This window comes from Ascaphus truei, chromosome 2 (assembly GCF_040206685.1).
Source record: "Ascaphus truei isolate aAscTru1 chromosome 2, aAscTru1.hap1, whole genome shotgun sequence".
Lineage (NCBI taxonomy): Eukaryota > Metazoa > Chordata > Amphibia > Anura > Ascaphidae > Ascaphus > Ascaphus truei.
Genome location: NC_134484.1, coordinates 138,348,787 through 138,369,835, shown reverse-complemented (window position 1 = coordinate 138,369,835; position 21,049 = coordinate 138,348,787). Strand labels below are relative to the sequence as shown.

Sequence of the window (21,049 nt, the reverse complement as noted above, 5' to 3'; positions counted from 1 at the left end):
AAAGAATGACACGCTGCACACTTTACCAAACGTGGAATAGAATATGTGGCAATGAGCTCCTCCAGGCAAACATCGAAATCCCCATCCATACTAATATGTCATGCAAAAGAGAAACCTAACGGATGTAATGGCATATTTACTGAGCCGTACTCTGCCACAGGATACCTTCCAGTGACTGAAGACACCTCACAGTCCAGTCACTGCAATAGTCTTATCGGCATCAGAAGGTATCTATATAAAGGTGGAAATGTGTAAAGCATTAGCACAAATACATATGTTTGCCATTCTCTAGACACGGTTTGTGCTGTGTCTTTTCTTTCTATTACTGGCTGTTTAGCCTTTTTGGGGGGGGTTGGGGATGTTGCATTTTCTTTTGCACTGTGGCAGTTTGCAGGCAATATCCAAGCACAGAACATGCTGCATCAGCGTAATATGATCACATCTTTTAGTACAGATGAACATTGGCAAACACAAGATAAAAGTATTTATATGTTTCCAGCTCTGCACTTTTACACCATTATAAAGGCTCCGCAGTGGGCTAAAATATAAATGACTCCTTGTTGAATATTTCTTTTGCATGGCAGATTGGACTATCCATTGACTTGCATATATATTTAATAAGAAAGAAATGTGATGCTCTACGTGGTCCCAAAAGTGCAACAGCTAATGTCTTTCTAGCATATAGAGGCATTTTATACACATCAACCAATGGCATCGTCATTGTAAACTCATCTCCATTTCTCAGTGTAGTTTTTGATGGAAGAAGTGACATGTCAGGCAAAATGCCATTATACTCCTTTCACCTCCAAAGAATTGTATGAAAATAAAGCCTATTGATGTAGTTAAAATGCATGTCTTCATTTGTTTTTCCCAATGTCGATCTTCTCAATGAACAAGCAGAAGATCGTGCCCTGTTTTTCACTGGTATCTTGAAGGGTTGCATTGTTTCTCTTGCAGAGTTATAACCGCCCTGAAAAATAAGCATTGAAAATAGATTTTTTTTTTTTAGATATTTAAGGAGCGGGGATAAGGTTAAAATACTTATTCAGACTATCAGAGCTGAACCCAATAACCTATTGAGCCAGATTGGAAGATTTCCTAAGTTAACAAATTCTATTTCAATGTAATAATTCTGGGATGTATTCTTCCAAATCACCATTAAACTGGTACCATACTCTTAAAAACGAAAACATCAGGATTGATCAGAGACAAAATAAAAAAAGTAAAAACTGGTTCTGGTGTCTCTGTACTTCTTTAGCATTGTAAAAACACATGAAGAATTCCTCCAGGCACCCCAAAGTAAAATGTGTTTGATATTTTATTAGGGTTCGGTATGAATTACTTTTGGAAAGCACAGCTTCAAATCTTTTAAGAAGATCTTCAAAATTGAGTGAAATGGGATTTAGTTTAGAATGTTTTTTCAGCATGAACAGTTATTGTTAAACCATAGTGTACCACAATGTGTAGTATACCAAGTGCCTATAGTACAACATTTCAGTGTAATGCATATTTTAATTGTTGTCCCCCTCAAAGAGAGGGAGAGAGAGGCAGAGATGGGAAGGCTGTTTTCACAGCTTGTATGTAGAACCTGTATAATGTAATAAACCTTCTGCTTTAATCAGGAGAGAAGGGTCCCTCCTCCAGTGCCAAAGAAGCCATCGAAAGGTCAGGCCCCACTGGTCCGGGACAGGTCTCTGGAAAGTACAGAGAGACAGCGACATGAAGCCCGGAAACGGCTGATGTCTGCCAAGCGTGCCACGTCTGTCCGACAGAATTCAGCCACAGAGAGTGCGGATAGCATTGAGATCTACATCCCAGAGGCCCAGACCAGGCTATGAAGCCACCACAGGAAAGATCGGGAAGTTTCACACAAATATATATATATATATATATATATATATATATATATATATATATTGTCCTCTAGTTCGGTTGAAAGAACACAATCAACATGTATTTGTATTTTTTCCTTCTCTTTATCTCTTTCTATGCTCTTTCTCTTTTACTGCAATCATTTTTCCTATCACTTTTCATGAAATCCTCTTTCGGTTGTGGTGTACACTGTCAGTCCTTCCAAGAGGTAGTGTTCTCTGAGGCTAAAACCCTGCTTCTTCTTTTCATGTTGGCCTATTTCATCTTCACAATGCTCTTTTGACACAAACCAGTAACGCCTCCCCAGCATATGTTCAATAGTACTGTTTCATAATATATATATATATATATATATATATATATATATATATATATAGCAAATGGAAATATTACTGTATGCTCACTTGCATGTCTTAGACAGGTCTGCAACCCCACCTTTCACCATAATCACCCAGCACACAGCATTTCCACTGCAGGAAGGGATTCTGGGAAATGACATGCAAATGAGCACACAGTGCCACCTTTTGCTTCAAAACCATTTAACAATGTCCCCTATAAGCTTAAGCTTGCTGCATTACACAGCTGGCACTGTGTGCTCATTTGCATGTCATTTCCCAGAATCCCTTGCTGCAGAGGAAGCACTGTATGCTGTGTGATAATGGTGAAAGGCGAGCGAGCATACAGTAATATTTCCATTTGCTATATGCTTTAATGTGGAGGTTTTTTGTCACTTTTTTCACCCACCATAAATTAAGTGTGGTGTATATATATATATATATATATCACACATATGCCCCTCTGTATAGAACTAATTATTAGCGTGCCCCTTTTTTCTTTTGTCTAGAGCTACAGTAGTCTGTAATCTAGTGTACAGCAATAGAAAATTGTAGGGTATTGTAGAGTACTGCTGTGGACTCTGATGTCTTCCTATCTTCAGTGTGAAAAGCATGGGCTCGGGTTCCCTACTTGTTTTCTTTGTAGAGCAGATGGTGCACTTTATTCTGAATCTCAGATGCACCTCGCCCTAAGGCAACAGGTGACAGAGAAGAATAGCGGTGACAGTGAAAGTGGGAGGCTCAGCTTCCAGGAAAGGCAGGGAGACGACCTGTATTCTCTAGCACAGAGCGTCGGCCAACTCCTGTCCTCAAGACCCCGCAACAGGTCAAGGTTTTAATGATATCCCTGCTTCAGCACAGGTGGTGCAGTCTTTGACTGAGCTACTGATTGAGCCACCTGTGCTGAAGCAGGGATATCCTTAAAACCTGACTTGTTGGTGGCCCTTGAGGACTGGAGTTGGCCGCCTCTGCTCTAGCACACAGATTGTCACACCTCTGCTAATGATGGAAGCATGCCTACACTCACACATAGAGACAGGAAGATGCCTAGTACAACAGGCACATACACAACACACACTAGCAAACCGATGCTTCCACACACTATAGGATATTTAGTTACACGTGCAATCTAGCAGACGAATACCCAATCACAAATTCTGCACTACTTGTGTTTATCCTATCCACTATTCAGCCAATCATTTGTATCAGCTGAAAAGTATACATTTGATCTTCCATTGAAACAGTCTCTAAAGAAAGGCAATAAAAAGGGAAAAAAATCAAACAAGGGATTCTGGGGAGTGAAACATAGAACACGTGTTTTTTATTCATTCCCGCGCTCTAAAAAATTCAGCAAGAGATACTAAATCTCATGTGATAAATTGGTTCTCAGAGGAGCTCCTACCAGTGAATGGAAATGGTGACCCCCCCCCCCCCCTAGGATGCTCCGTTATGACTGATTGCTGACTGATTTTAATAGTTTTTCTAATAAGATATTTTGTACCTGATGTATTTTACTTGTAGGTCAAATTGCACTAGTGATTAGGCTAGTAAACGGAAACCACACGCACGCCCTTTCCCTTGTTTGGACGGTGGCGGGTGTGGAAAGCTTTAATACGCGAGGAGCTCAAATGTTATCACATGCAGGGTGAGCGTTTCATTCCATCACCATCTGCAGGCACCATTACCTAGTCCAGGGGCGGCCAGCTCCTGTCCCCAAGGGCCACCAACAGGTCAGGTTTTATGGATATCCCTGCTTCAGCACAGGTGGCTCAATCACCAGCATCATCACCAGTCATTGACTGAGCCACTGATTGAGCCACCTGTGCTGAAGCAGGGATATCCTGAAAACCGGACCTGTTGGTGGTTCTTGAGGACTGGGGTCGGCCACCTCTGGCAGTCATTGTCATTACCCGTGAGATTGTTTTGTTACTCTTGTTTCTAAATCTATCATGTTGGCCAAAAGCTCAAAATGATAACCTATTATAAAGGGGTGAAGAATAAGCACACGCCTCTTTATTGTGCTGGATTAGTATTTCGTTTTGAGCACACAAACCTTGTGCTCACGAGTAACTCCTAGTTTGTGGCTATTAGCTGTTCCCTACTTTATTTTAATGAAAATAACTTCAGATAGTAGTTGTGAGGTTTTTGGGGGTTGGGGGAATTTGTGGCAAATTGTTCTTCAGTGTATTAGCTCCAACCCTGGCATTTAAGTAGTTAACCATTTTGCTGGCAGTAGAGGGGCAGAACCGTTAACTGGCCCACTTGATATTGGATTCAGTCAGAAATCAACAAACTGCTTATAGAAAAGTTACCAACGTCATGAAAAGAAAAAGCTGAAGAAATGCGCAATTGAGCTAGAAGATGCACACCATGTCACACTGATCTTCCTCTGTGTGTGAATAGGGTGACTGCGTTCACTTATCAACGTTTCGTTCAAAATGCCCACAACACTTATTCTGATTCCAACATTAATCATGTTCTAACACACCTGTTATCTTTTGTAGACTACACAGTTGGGGTTATGTGTTGAAGTTTCCTTGCTGCAAACATGGAGCAAAAAGTGGAGCAAAATGTAAGGCACCCGATTTCTCAAAGTAAAAAATCCAATTGAGCGCTGCAGAATTGTTTTTTAATTGATAGATCTGGTGCTATTTTTTTGCCTCCGTTTTGCTGAGAATTTAACATATAACCCCACATGTCTCCCATTCATCAGAGAACTTTATCCGTCTAACAAACAAATGTAAAGGACTACGGGGGATACGTGTGAAAATCTCGTGGCTGCAAAACTGGAGCAAAAACACGCTCCTGATTATACGGAGGGAAACTCCCACTGGTTGCTATTGTCCCTGTTACTAGAGTTTCATGCATCAGTTTTGCAGGTAGGAGACATTGATACATATATGCCCTATGTATTTTATTAATATGGCTCCAATAAATGTTAACACAATTTACTAAGAAGCTCACAAAAGATCTGAAGTTCATTAGTCACAAGCGAGCATGGTGGCAACACTTCAGTGTCTTGTTCAGGTTCAGCTCCCTTGTTTTCAGGAAGTAAACGTATTTCACTGAAGTTCGCGAATCATGCAAAATGTGTACAATTTGTTTTTGCTAAAAACTTTCCAGCGCACATTTGCAGACGGTCACACGGCCCTTAATATACATACTGCCATATTAGCAACATTCTGGTGACATTGCACTGGAAATCTGGCAAAAATGTTACATTTTCACACTTTACCGAGCAATATGAAGTTTTGCAAAACATTTGTGTAACAGCGCGTAGCTAGCGGTACATTACAAAACATTTGTGTAGCAGCACGTAGCTAGCGGGACATTACAAAACATTTGTGTAGCAGCGCATAGCTAGCGGGACATTACAAAACATTTGTGTAACAGCGCATAGCTAGCGGGACATTACAAATCATTTGTGTAGCAGCGCGTAGCTAGCGGGACATTACAAAACATTTGTGTAGCAGCGCGTAGCTAGCGGGACATTACAAAACATTTGTGTAGCATAGCTAGCGGGACATTACAAATCATTTGTGTAACAGCGCGTAGCTAGCGGGACATTACAAAACATTTGTGTAGCAGCGCGTAGCTAGCGGGACATTACAAAACATTTTGCCAAGCACTTTAAAACACATTTGCACAGTTCTACCTCTGACAGCAAAGTGATCACACATTGAGACAAACATATAGTACAAATCGTGAGTCCTTTACGTTGGGGATTAAGCCAGGGGCACGAGTAAAGGGAGAGGATTGGGAGTTTTTTTCTAAAGCAACAGAAATCAGATTTTCGTATTTGTAACAAAAAAGATGTACAGAGATGTTGCATGTGACATTTCCCCCAGATAACACAACATATTCCAACTCACATAGTTTACATAGGCTTCAATGGCAAATGTTGGTACAGAATATCACAATATATCACAGCATATCACACCAGAGAGAACAATGACGCCTGCTGCATCTGTAGAAGTATCCAATCTGAAAATAACAGCATCACAACAGATCAGTTCCTCATGCCTTGTAGTTCCACTAGTCTGACACTGGAGAACTCTTACAAAGATTGTGTTTTTATTGTTGGTTCAACAAAGTTGCCATCATTTTAACACCATTTTTACCTTAACGTCTTCAGTGCTGAAGAGGCCTGTGACACTGCGAGAACTCAAAGGGGGTTATGTATGAAAGATGTCAAACCCAGAGCACTTCTGAGACACAACACACAGAGAAAATTGCCATCTTGTTCATTCTCGTGCTGTTTTAGCCCAAGATTGGCACCAGTGTTACACTCACGAATCTTTGGTACATAATGTCCTAAAGGGTTAAATGTACGTAGGATAATAAATTAATGTGCTTAGTTCTAGTACAAATGTATAGATCATTATTTATGGAGGGATTGGAGTTAAAAAAAAAATAAAAAAAATATTGCTTTCTCGGTTGTACCTTGTACTGGAAGTTGTTTTAAAAATCAAATATATTTTTTTTGCAAATGTTGCCATACCCCAGAACCCCTTTCTTTTGTAATAAATGTTAATGAAACAAACAAGATTTTTAATATTTAAATGTTAAAAAAATATATATTTATTTGTAATATAGTTTTCTTGATTTCAACAGTGTTCCTTCAATGTTTGAATGTGCACTATTGATTTTATTTAAACATTTTTGCTGTTTGGTTTGCACATGCAAACCATACCTGGAATGTGAGGAGTGGCAGAAATTGCGTTCCCAAATGTGATTTAAAAAGTGTTTTGCTTAATGAAAATTCAAGTTTTACAATTGAAAGCATTTTGATAGAAGGGGGAGAGCATTTTTATGCACATATGGAATAACATTTTCCTAAGGTTACCCAATAAGTTTGTGTGTAGAGTGAAAAACTGTAAATACATGAATGTTTCCCATAATGTATTACAAAAAAAAAAAAAAAGATTAAATGAATAAAATAATGAATGCATTGCTTGTAATGGTTGTGAGTTGTTTTTTTTTTTACTGATATAGTTACATGCGTCACTCTGGGAGGAGAGTGAGAACTTACACCCACAATGACCCAGCAGTTTAATAATCCTGTGAGCGGAACTCCACTGCAATCTATAACGCAAAGAATCAGTGACTGGAAGTAAATGAGACTGCTGAATCGCTAACATTTTCCCAATGATTAAGGACTATTAAATATGTACAGGGTATGTTTATCAAGTGGGCTATATAAAGGCCATGCAAAGTGTTAATGAAAAACTGTAACACACATTTGTTTGTCCGTTTGCGTCCTGCTTAGAGGTAAGGCTCAATACAGGCATACCCCGCATTAACGTACGCAATGGGACCGGAGCATGTATGTAAAGCGAAAATGTACTTAAAGTGAAGCACTGCTTTTTCCCCACTTATCGATGCCTGTACTGTACTGCAATCGTCATATACGTGCATAACTGATATAAATAACGCATTTGTAACGGGCTCTATAGTCTCCCCGCTTGCGCACAGCTTCAGTACAGGTAGGGAGTCGGTATTGTTGTTCAGGACGTGCTGACAGGCGCATGCGTGAGCTGCCGTTTGCCTATTGAGCGAGATGTACTTACTCGCGAGTGTACTTAAAGTGAGTGTCCTTAAACCGGGGTATGCCTTTATTGTGCTTTCCCCAGACATACTGTGCATAAAAACAATATGTTTATATCAATTTAACGTTCTTGATAAAAAAACATCATTAAATAAAAGCCACTTAAAAAAACCTGCAGGCCTGGATTGTCTCCTACACAGACAAAGCGATGACAAGCTACACTAATTGTGCTGCATGACATTCCTTGGATCAATCATTTCTTGGATCGATCAAGTAACGCAAACCTCGGGAAACTGTGTAAAAGTCTCCTGGCTGTAAAAATGTGACAAACACTGCATTTTTAATCAAAATGAAAGTTCTCGGCGGAGGCAATGGGATGTTGTGCTTTGATAAATTTGGTGCGGTGTTTTTTTCTTGCTCCGGCGGTTTTGCAGCCATGACACTATGGTAGATAACCAAGCCCGTCCCCAGGTGGTAAGTTTAGGAGCAGCATGTCTCAATGAATTTCAGCTCAGAGGCTCCCTGCTTCCTGAGATAACTACTTAGGGGATATCGGTCTCTCCTGCTTAGGTTTAAATGTCCCGGTCTAACGGGCCAATAGGAAGCTGCAAAGGATGATGTCACGGCTTCCTATTGGCCAGTGTGACCGGACATTTAAATCTGAGCAGGAGATACCGGTATCCCCTAAGGAGGTAAGTATCTCTGGAGCTGAAATTTATGCAGTTCAGTTCGGGAGACCTCCGACTTCATACCTAGGAGGGGAAAAAATTGGGGATTTTTTGGGGGGGAGGAGGCGGCCTTAATAGTGCTTGCCTAAGCGTGGCACATAACCTTGGGATAGGCCTGTGGATAACCCTCTTAATTCCTCCTATTGCTCCATGTAACCGCATTCCATAACATTTACATCACAACTGTATAAATAAATAAATAAATAGTCAAACTGATGCCAGCTATTCTCACATCCTGTGCATTGACGTTAGGAAATGAATTTTCCAAATGACTTTCTTTAAGTCATTTTTGGGCTGAAATTGCTACCTGAAAACTTGCTAAATCGGTTTCTAGATGTGTGAATGTCAGTTTCATCTACTTACTTGGTTGTTGTCTATTTATTCAAGTAATAAGGTAATTTGGTCAATGTACTCAGATTTTGTCATATCAGAACAGACAGACATATATTCCCACACAAGAGAGTGTAACTACATACTAACTCTGCTTACAGAATCATATAGTATTACCTTACCCGCTGCTTCTCCTCACAGACACTTCCTATGTATGTCTGCTATATGTTAACATTTACAAGAACAAATATATTGTATTTATCCTTCTGAGTGTATTTATTTCTCAAAGTCTGCCCTTAGATGAAACCAAATACAATAACATTTATGTAGCACCCCTGTGGGATCCTAACTAATCTAAGGGGTTAAAAGGGGGTTAAATAATTAATTCTCGTAATGGCCCCTAGATAACATGTTGCAAGTAGCCAGGATGTACATGATCCAAAGTGATCAGTCAGTTGCTTGGCCACGCCTTCCTTCCAGAATATGCTGGAAGGGTCAACTGATCTAGGGTGACTCAGCATAGACTAAGCCACTTGCGCGACCTACCCACAAGAGAGGATGGCAAGGCACTCCATCATAGGATCCTTATTGATAGGATCCTTAGAGCAGGGGTGCCCAAACTTTCCCCCTGTTTGCACTGCCCCCCTGCCCGCGCCTCCGGCGTCAAATGATACAGCGGGGTCACGTGATGTCACGATATCATGGAAACGTGACATCAAGTGACGCCGAAGCGTCATTTGCCGCCGCATTGCCATGGCATCACATTGTCGGATACAAGGTAAATGAAGTTACAGAGGCCTCACGTGATCACCCGGCATTTAATTTAAATGCCTTGGGGAAGAGCGCAGGGCCTCTGCAACCGCCCCCCCACCCCATAAAAATCTCGTGCCCCCCAGTTTGCACACCCCTGCCATAGAGTATCACCCCATTACTGCCAGAAGGGATAGGTTCCCAGCTGTCCTCAAAAGAGTGGAGCCGAAGCTATGTTATGGGGATAGGATGTGCAGCCTCAAGCATTAGGGCTCCCTGCCAACGGGTCCCAGTGAAGGTGAGAGAAGCCACATTCATATAGGTAAATGCATTGCCATGACAACAAAGGAAAGAATTGTGCCTCTGGGGAATGCTGCATGAGCACCCCTAAAGAAGAAGTTGTGTTTGGACTGTTATAATAAGTTAGAGAAAAGTTCCTGGCGCCCTTTTACTTATTGCTCACCGCACCAGCCTGCACGGATGCCAGCCCCTGAGACATAAGGTAACAAGAGCCTATGAGCATCAGCTGCACTTTAATGCACCACCTGACAGACATTGGGACACTTTGGTGGAGCCCCTTTTCTGTTGGCCACGGGAAGAGGTGTTATATTTAATAGGTCTGGTATGTACATCTGCATTGACATCAAAACTTTAAAGAACATCTGACAAACCAAGATGTAAGACTCAAGTGTTCTTGTCCAAAATAATAGGAACATGTACAGGTAGTCCTCGTTTTACAACGCTTCGTTTTACAACAAATGGCTTATCCAACGCTATGCAATGCATACCTATGTTCATTTTTACAACGCCAAAACGGCTTATCCAACGCTCTTAGGATGCTTTGCAATGTTGTTTATGTGTATATAATAAATATATATATATTATAATATAATATATATATAAAATATAATATACTATATAATATATATATATATATATAAATATATATATAATACAGTATATATACTATATAATTTATGTGTGTGCTGCATATCTTATTGCCTGCGTAAAATATTTGGTGTATTTTAGTGTTAAAAATGCCTTCAGGAACGGAACCTTTCATTTAAACAGTGTTCCTATGGGAAAACGTGTTTCGCTTTACAACGTTTCGCTATCGAACGCCATTTTGAGTAACGCCATTTTGAGTAACGCATTGTGTCGGATAACCGAGGACTGCCTGTATATAAATCATCAACACTGCCATTTCCACAACATTGAAATATATAAGAACCATGGCAAGTCATGGAAGCAAAAAGGCCATAATTGTTTTTAAGGATGCGAAAATGTCTTGAAAAATTGTATTGTATGTCTTTATATAGCGCCAAAAGTGTACTCAGCGCTTCACAAAGAATACCGTTCAGGGAATTATAATAATACAATAAGTGCAGCAAAATCAGACAATAGGAAAGGAAATCCCTTGCCCCGAAGAGCTAAAATGTTTGTGATCTTTCTGTAAATGTGTTTTTTGTTTACATTTCTACAACTTTAAGTTTCAGCAACATGTTGCCAGAATTTCATAAAATGGTGTGCGAATGTCAGTGACTGGCCGTGGATAGAAGGGCCTGGTAACCATTTCCTTGTAATGCTTGTTGATTTTTATTTAGGCAAAGCTTGCTGATTTAGAGGAACATTTTCACAAACGTTGGTGAAAATGTCCTTAATTGCCTTCAGACGTGCAGCATTTAGTGTTTCTTTTACTTGAACAGTCAAGTGAAACTGTGGACTGTGCAGTCATCAGGAAAAAGCAAACGCATTGTGGTTAGACGGTAAATCATCCCCGTGATTGCTGTGCTTTCCAATGAAGGGCAGCATTCGTCTTGCCAATCAAGGGCTTCTACTTGCCGATCTTCTCCACCAACGCAGACGTGATCTAGAAAAGAAAACCACAAATAGGTTTCATGTAAAATAGAATAGAAAGACGTGCTCCGCTCGGGGGGTCTATCAAACAATTATCCATATTAAGTACAACGTCGGTCACATTATTAGTGATTGATTCATTAATTCCAACTGCCAGGCATTTGAACTCTGTCTGCATTGGAAATACTGGAGGATAGACATGTTTCACATTCTAGGCACCTTGGAAACAAACATGGTAGCCCATGTGTTGAAGAGCTTTTGGTATCTGCATTATTTGCTTGATCACTTCAGATACTTCCTTATCCTGTTTTTTGTTCGGCTGTAAACAAAGTAGCCCCACGCACCTCCGATATGACAAATTATCTCCTTCATTTCTATATATTTCTTCGGTGTTTTTTCTTCTCTTAAGTATAGGTCCTTTAGTTCAATCATTTAGCCAAAACATTTCAATCCAGCAGCCGTGTCAAGTCGCCCCCCTATCCGCAGGTCCTCCAGTACCAGTGGTATACTGTGTCTATTGTATTTCTTCCACTGCATAGAGAAAAGAGGAAATAAAGTAATAGCAAAAGCCAATACAGCATGGGAAGCGGGACATCTATGCGGTGCCGATGGGGTTAACATTTAGGAGCCCTGTGTGTGCTATATGGAGCTACGTTGTAGTTAAAACTGGTTAAAAGCCAGAAGTGCCCCAATAAATATAGGTGAAAAAAAATCTAAAAACAAATAAAGTGCAAGGAAAACATATATACTTCTCATACTTATTGCTACAGCGAAGATCATCACCCCCTTTGTCCTGGGGGGAGACATCTCATCAGGTTGCTACATTCAGATGTGTGCACTTGGACTTGCTGATTAAATAGAAGTGGGATGGGTGAGTTTCATAACCTGTTTCATCTCCCTTTCATCTGCTGTTTATACTGATTTATTTCCATCGCTTTGTGTCCTTGATTTAATTAGAGAATCGGATTCTGAAACGTTTCATTGAAATGATGTGAACATTAGGCTGGATTCGCGACAGGTAAATGGGGAAAAAATGCTGTTATGAGAGTTTATTGACCTTTCACTTTTACAGACCTATCACCAGCGGTAAAGCATTTACTTATTCACATGCTATTCACTGAGCTCTGATACCTAGCAATATTGCAATTTGTATTACCTACCCCAGGCTGGCGTTACGCCAATCTATCTAACCAGGACTATCTAATCTAGCATAGAGGATAGAAATACATATTAAGATTCGACAACATATTAATACACTAATAGCCTAAGGCCAGCTAGTCACTGTCAACCAATTACTAGCAAGTCACTTGAGTTACTAAAGGCGTAATAATTACACATGTGGATATTATGCTTTGTGTATTTTATTTGTTGGGCTATGTTGTATGGTAACCCCTTTGGTGCCTGAAGGCGTTCCTTTGCAATGCATTGGTAGTGTTAGGCATCAACGGGGTTAAATGATTTTCTGTCATAGGATTTTGTAAGAACTATCTTGCACCCCTACACAATTGCTTCGCTATGCGCTGATTAATGATGAGTTAACACAGCTGTTGTGTATGCAAAGGAGAGGAATATTGTGATCTATTTATGAATAAATCATTCTAAATGAATACACAGGTACATTCTAAATAAAATATTGCAGCGATCCTATCTGTTGATAACGCCAAATGTGAATGCAGCTCTCTCCGCCTCTACGGAATACAATCCGTGGTGAATGGGATTGTTGTTAAAATATTATTACAAATCGCCCTCTTGGATTGCCTCTTTAACATAGGATTGAAGCAGGGGGTCTCCAGGGCTGAACCCCGTTCAGTTCAGCTCAGAGGACCTCCTGCATCAGGAGATACTTACCTCCAAAGGGGCTGTTGGCATTCGCTCTGCTCGGCTAGCAAGGATGCCCTAAATGCCGCTTTTCAAAGCATCCGTGACATCATCCGGTGTGGCATCCTATTGGCCCACGTGACGCAGTAACTTTAAAAACCAAGGAGATACCGGCACTCCCTTTGGAGGTAAGTATCTCCGGAAGCAGGGGGTCTCCAGAGCTGAAATTAACGGGGTTCAGCTTCGGAGACCCCCTGCTTCAATCCCATGTTAAACCAAATGTAAAAATTGCAATGAAAATCACCCTCTTGGATTGCTCCTTTAAAGATGATGGATTCACAAAGCATGATGAGAGTGACAAGTCAAAGGGGTTTATGCATCCAGGCTGAAGCGGTGCAACCATGGGGCAAAAATCTGTACCACATGTAGAAAGAATTCACCCTTAAAATCAGTCATTTTTTTTTTCAAAACATCTGGAACACACTTTAATACACATTGTGCCAGATTTTGAGAGGCAAAGTGAATAATATTATATTTGTCAAAAAAAAAGTTTTCCCTTCTCTTAACATTCCTGAGACATGCCCGTGAACTCAGTCATACAGGCGAAATAGCCACATTGTACAGTGGCAACTAACCGGTTCATTAGAGCAACAACCCCATCTCCCTTCAGCCTAATGTATCCCTAGTCTTACCTGAACAGAAGCCAGTTGGAATTTCCCCAACCTCCACTTTCTTTTGCTGACTGCCGTATTCTTGCCCAGTGGTATAAAGTGCACATCGCGAGAACTGGGGTTCCCTGAATCTTGGGGGATTGAATGTACCCCTCTCTGTTTTGTATACCTTTGTCATTAACACCTGGTTTCTGACATATTTACCTTTTTGATTTTAACAGCATTCTGGGGGAAAAAATCACTTTGCCCTGAATAATGCACCTTGTAACTGGATGCCAGAGCTAGGCTGACCCCAATGGCTGTATGGATCTCCCAGACTAATATTTCTGTCTGGGATTTTTAAGGGAAAAATATTTTTCACAATTAGGAGGTCATGTAATGTAATGTACCTGAGTGTGACTAAGATAACCTGAAGCAAAAACATAGTCTCATTCCCTATATATCCTCCAATTGTGTGCCCAAAATGAGACTGTTGGCAAAGTCCAAGCATATAAACAACAATGGCACACAGTAGGACGATTAAAAGCCAATTATTGTAATTGTTTTGGAATGATGACAAAGTACTACTATTAAAAAGAAAGATACAAAAAATAGATATTTTAGCTACGATGATTCAAGATGGCACAAGAGGAACGGAATTCAGTGAACAATATGATTGTAGGCAAAGTAGGGATCTGCTCTAAAATTGTACTTATTGTATTTTATTTTAAAGAAAATAGTTTGGGTGATTTTAACAATCATATTATAAACTCTTCCTATAATTCAAACAGCAGGTTAGAAGCTACACGGGTAGAAAAGAGGCTGCATGGTAACATACAGGAATGAATGAACTGTCATGTGCTCTGGCTTGCGCCGAATAATGAACACACTTAAAAAGTGTGAATACGCTGAAAGTGAGGCATAAGCAGCATCATGGGACCACTATGGAGGTTGGGGCTCAGGGGCAAAGAAGGCAATCTTACCCCTGTCAGCTTATCCGTCCTGGGTCCTGCAGCTCCTCAATAGCCAGTCCCGTAGCATGCATCCGGCAAGATGAACATGAGAAAATGAAGAGAGATTCCGGTGCGACAGCAAACAGCCAAGTGACGTCAGATCCAAGTTAAAACAGTAGCTTTATTCGTAAGAACACACACAAGTAAACCAGCAGGCTGCAGCACAGCCTCCTCCTCTACGCGTTTCACACTCTGCTGGCACTTTGTCTGGTTGTCTCCCAGACGAAGCGCCAGCAGAGTGTGAAACGCGTAGAGGAGGAGGCTGTGCTGCGGCCTGCTGGTTTACTTGTGTGTGTTCTTACGAATAAAGCTACTGTTTTAACTTGGATCTGACGTCACTTGGCTGTTTGCTGTCGCACCGGAATCTCTCTTCATTTTTGCATGGTAACATCAATGTACATCAAACACTGCCAGGGTGTTTCCCTCGACATTTGAGGGACATCGTCCATTCCTCATTGATGAAATTGCTAAAACCAATCAGCCTGTACACTTTTAGTTACAGCGTTTTTAGACTGGTACATTGAGTGGAAGAATGTTGTCACAGGTAAGGTCTCCTTTACTGGTAACAAGTCAACGTGTATAAAAATACAGCAGTGTTTCAGTGGCTGTGTATCACTGGTCCATTAAGAAAAAGGATTATTTTTAGTCCGAAGAGTTGTTTTATTAACATAGTTGTATAGGTGATTTCCAGCTCTGTGCATTATCAGCTAGCATCAAATACCCAATGTGTCAGCTCTTACCTTGGTGTTGGTTTTGCACTTGCGGTAAAAAGCACACAGTACATCACACACGTTCATTCATTTTATAAGCTGCATTGGAAAAGAACTCCTAGAAGTGCAGTGCAGTTGAACCTAAATTGAGCTATTTATTCATGGACCGGCTATTCTGCCAGTACCACAGAACGTAATGTTCCTGGTAAAGGAGTTTCCTGCAGAACTACACCACAGTCTATTTCCAGGAAAGACGATTTGGAAAGGAAGCTCGCAGGGCAGATTTTTCCCTCATTCCTGCTTAAGGTTTCAAAGCAAACAAATCGTGAACATGTTTTCAGAATCAAGCAAAATCATTGCATCTAGATGAGTCAAGGAGAAGGAGTGTCTCAGTGAGGAAAGTGACTGGCACTGAGTTTGAAGCAGTGGAGCCTGGTTCAATTCCCGGTGCTGTGACCTTGGGTAAGTCACTTTATCTCCCTGTGCCTCAGGCACACAAAAACAGATTGTAAGCTCTACAGGGCAGAGACTGTGTCTGCAAAAATGTCTTTGTAAAGCGCTACGTAAAACTATCAGCGCTATACAAGAACAAACAATAATTATTAAAACATGAATGATAAACTATCATCTTGGAGGCTTTGTTATCAATAGTATTCAAAGTTAATGACGTTCTGCGATGTCGCCCCCTGTCTTCAGGGTTATCATGTTAGTGCTGGAACTTCTTTCATTTAGTCTTTTTTGTTGCACAATGAATTGTGACTATTCTGACAGCAAAAGGGTTACAAATTACACATAGGGGACTGTTTTGTTGAGTCACCAGCCTCTATATCCTGAGGGCGGGGGGTGGGGGGGGGGGGAAGGGGGTGGGAGAGGTGGGATTTGGCACTTGTCTGCTCCCAGTCCTGCTGGGATGTATTTACACAAAACAATTTTCACCAGGAAAGATAAGTTGTGATACGTTTTTATCCTGTTCCTCTGGCCAATGCAGAAAGAGCGGCATTGATAGACACGCACAGCGGTTTCAGTGACGCATAACTTTAAGGTAAGAGTTTGTGGCGTGTTTGAACTTGTGAGGGGGCCAGAGACTTGGAGTAATAATAAATCAGGCAAACCAGCGTCTAGGACCATTAGGCCACGGATATAGTAGGCACGCGCCACGGAGCGCATGGCGTCGCACGCCTGTGCAAGAAGCGATTCGTGGCCTGTAGGATTCCTATGATGTGCACAATGGGGAGGCGTGGCAGAGGCGGGCCCGTGACATAACGTGAGCGGTTCGCCCTCATTGGCTGATCCGCTCACGTGACCCGGCCGTCTCTCGTCAAAATCAAATCATTTGGTCTGCCCGGGAATGATCTATGGCCGTCCTCGTTGAGGTATGGCCTTTTGTTTGCACCGCGCGCAACGTCGGACTATGGCCGCGGCCTTAGCCGCACACCTTTAAGCCGCTGCCATTTCACTGTCTGGGAAATTGGTGCCGCAGGTTATATATCCCCTAACAGCTTACCCCAGTGGTTGTCCACTCCAGTTCTCAAGATCCCCCTCCCTCCCCAGGTCAGATGTTCAGCATATCCCTCCTTCAGCACAGGTGGTGCAATCAGCGGCAACCTGTGCTGAAGCAGGCTCTTCAAATGAGCCACCTGTTCTGAAGCTTGGATATCCTTAAAACGCTGACCTGCTAGGGTGGGGGGGGGGGGGTCTTGAGGACTGGAGTTGAGAACCCCTGCCTTGCCCCTTACCTAATCCTAACACTAATTGTCCTAGACACAATACCTACCTCAAAACAGCCACGGACAACTGTCCCTCTGCAGATGAACACCCGCGGCGGTAGTCCCTTTCTGGGTGAACCAACCAGCAATGTGAGGCAGTACAGTAATAAGGAATGGTCAGCATGGGACTCTTGACAGCCTTTTGGATGATTATTACTGGCACATGCCAGGTTACATTGGCATGAATGCTGCTGAGGTAATTGGGTAATTCACATCCCCAGATATTTTGAAGAACAAGGAAGATTAATCACATGACAACAATCCTGCTACTTTTGCTGCTACCAGCTGTGAGGAATGAATGCCAATGAGTGAGCAAACTAATCGGTGCTTTGGAAGGAATGTACGTCGGAGTGAGCGTATGCTAGAGAGAGTGCTATGGTTTGTCCAGTAAAAGAGCATTCGCAGGAATGGCAATATCTAGGAAATCACGGTAGTGGCTCAGTGACGGGGACAACAGAATACATTTTTAGCAGTTTATCCTTCAAAATATATGCTTGACTTGATAAATGAGGCATTTCTCTCCACAGTTTGCTTATAAACATAGATTTTGTTAGCCCACATAACGAGAAGTACTGTAGTGCCGACGGTTATTCTAACACAAACCAGTGGCAATCGCCAAAAAGACCCAGGTACGTGCTGGGTACATGCTGGGTCGTGTTTAAGGCAAGTTTAAGGCATTTCTGCATTGACTAATGGCCCATCAGATTAACAGCGGGGGTCCCTGGCAGTCCCATTCGAACTGAATGGGACTGCCAGGGACCCCTGCTGTGTTAATCCGATGGGTCATTAGTCAATGCAGAAATGCCTTAAACTTGCCTTAAACTAGCCAGGTTACACCCAGCATGTAACCGGGCTAGTTTAAGGCAAGCTTTAGAATACTCGTTGTCTCGTCTGTAATTGTCGGTCTGAAATAAAGAAAAGACATCATATCTGCTAACGAAACACACTTATTTGTAGATTACTTTAAGTAAACTAACAACACGACCAAAATCTTGTAGGAAATATGTGACATTTTCATGCTATCAGTGGACAAAATGTGGCCTGAAAGATTCCTGAGAACTTTTAGTTCACTGCTGTTGGATTTGTTCATTTATAGCTGCATTTTTTGCAATAACATTGCAAAAGTAATGTCCCTTATATTTACACCTATCTTCCAGTAACATATATATATATATATAGCCTTAATTAAAGGAGTACCAGCGAACTAATGATCAAACTTAAAAAAAATAAAAAAAATAATGGTGTGGCTCGTCTTGAGCACAATAAATATGGCCACACATAACGATGTACAAACATAACTATACATATCAATAAGCCAAGTAATGTAAAACACACAATGGTTTACAAAACCAAGACAAAATGAAGAAACTTAAAGTAGCAATCCAATTTTTTTTTTTTAATAAAAATAAAGGTTTTTTTTTTTTGCTTTAATAGATGCAGCCGTTGCTTAAGCTTTAAGGAAATGTAATTCGTTCTCTCGTGATCGAGCGGCAAAGATCCGGCTTTCCCGCGTTCACAATATATCTGCTTATTTCAAAAGAGGAAGTGCTGTGCTTATGTAAATAGTTGCTATAGCAACCCAAGGAAGCTTAATACATTAACACTAAAAAAAATGGGGGGGGGGGGGTTAAGGATACAGTAAGTAGTATCCAATACTACACAACTGATGTATTTACATTTTTTTTTAAAACACACACACACACATTATCCCCTTCCCCCCCCCCCCCCAACATTTTATTGCAGGCTAAGGTGATTCTCAAATAAATAAGCTTAATTAACACTATGCTATAAATAAAGCATTAGAGGCTTTTAACAAGCCCGGCACTAGCAGAGTTTTCTGTGGCAGCAAAGCGGTTGCATGTTTCTACACAAATAACAGGCAGAAAATGATACAGAGGAATGTACACAGTTGAAACATGCTTGCATTTCAGAGATGCTGAGATGTACACTTTGTTTACCTATGTTTGCCGTTTGGTATTTTGGAAACGAGGCCACGCACGCACGCACGCACGCAAGCGCGCGCACACACACACACACACCTTGTTCCCTGTACAGACCGTAGTGTCTGTGACCTGGTCACATACCTATGAACTCTGCAGTGCCTAAATAGAATGTGTTACTCCAGTGGTGCGCACATTGGGTGGCACTAGATTGTCTGGGGGAGGGGGGCACGGGTGTACAGAGGCCCTGCACTTCCCCGAAGGCATTTAAAATAAATGCAGGGGATTGCGTGAGGCCTTTGTAACTGGTTTACTTACCTTGATTCCAATGACGCATCTCCATAGCAACCGGCGTCATTTGGTCATGTGATGTAATTTGATGCCGTGCGGGAGGGGGGGGGGGAGGCGAGCCAGAGGGAGAGGCGAAAGGGGGGGCATGAAGATAAGTTTGCGCTCACCTGTGTTGATCTGTGCAGTGGTTTGGGACAGTTACTTTGGTAAAGTTTTCTTAACCCGAGTAATGTGTTCCAGCATACACTTTATGGGTAGTATTCTTTTTGTAAGCCAGGCGGTTTTTAAACCTGTATAAGTCATCTTATAAATACATTTGAAAACATGGCCTCAGGGGGTGCTCAGCAAATGTGCCAAACATGGTTCATTTTGAACCCCACCATCATTAATAAAACAAAACGTAAAATTTTTTTTTTTTTAAACATTCTCATTTTCATTTGCTTTCTTGTGTAGGAAAGATAGCTCAAGAGTTGTACTAACAGCCACACTGTTCATTTGTACCTTGAACAAAAGTAAATAAAAAAAAAACTCAAATCACTTACACCACAAGGGGAAATTTCAGAACACATTCATATAGCAGTTTAGAGATTCTCAGTTGATTTTTTAAAAACACTTTAAAAACTTAGACCAACCCCGCCAAAATAAATAAATAAAAAAGTGTCTGTATTGAGGGAGATTAAGAAATGCTCAAGAGCAGGGATGGAAAAGTCTAGGGCGCCTAAAATGTCAGTGCTGACTGACCGACCGCAAAGCATGATAAGGCACCGATGCTGGCTGCAGTGGTGAGTGACTGCTCAGTCAGCACTGGGCCACTTCGTCTGCTCAAGAGTTGAAGGAATGCCAGGGGTCTATTAACACAGTACTGCAGTGGCCACAGATAGGGTTATTGGTTTAGAGACCTAAATGTATACATTACCAAGTTTCTCATATTTTGTTACTTAAAAAAAACAAACCCCCCCCCAAAAAAAAACATTCCCTTTGGTGAAAATTGTATATTTTCAGGATGCCCACAGAACGAGTTTACGCAGCATCAAAATGTATCTTGGGTTATTCACAAGCATGTAAGGAATGTGATACAGCACAATTACTGAAACTCCATGAACTATGACATCAAGTTCCCCTGTCCGTTAGTTCATTTTGACACATTTGCCCTGACAAGTTGAATGCAGGCGTTCATATCTAACGAGAATAATATTCCCACTTATCTGAAAGTTGATGAACTGCCTTGTACAGTAAAACACCACTCATTTTTACCTACTAAGGCCTCGCCCCCACTGTTCGCAGCTGCGCACGCTATGGTGTGCATGTCATGAACAAGATCCAGCCTTCTATGGGGACGGGCCCCGTAGGTACCTGCGCGTGCCTGCTGAAAGCGCAATGCGCAACCGCCTTTTGAAAAGACAAAGGATTTTGTCTTTTCATGCGGCTACGGAGGAGGTGC

At 41.5% G+C, this 21,049-nt stretch overlaps 1 protein-coding gene across 3 annotated transcripts in view; it reads left to right on the top strand.

Annotated features, from left to right (window-relative positions):
• The window catches only part of DLGAP1 (DLG associated protein 1), a 781,984-nt gene extending 779,724 nt beyond the window's left edge, over positions 1–2,260 (top strand). For 2 of the 3 annotated variants that reach the window (XM_075585285.1, XM_075585286.1), the window contains exon 12: positions 1,623–2,260. In XM_075585285.1, coding sequence (XP_075441400.1) covers positions 1,623–1,838 — 216 coding nt within the window. In that variant the 3' untranslated portion in view covers positions 1,839–2,260. The remainder of the gene's footprint in view (positions 1–1,622) is intronic. The other variant, XM_075585289.1, reaches the window with a different exon arrangement.
• The last annotated feature ends 18,789 nt before the right edge of the window (positions 2,261–21,049 follow it).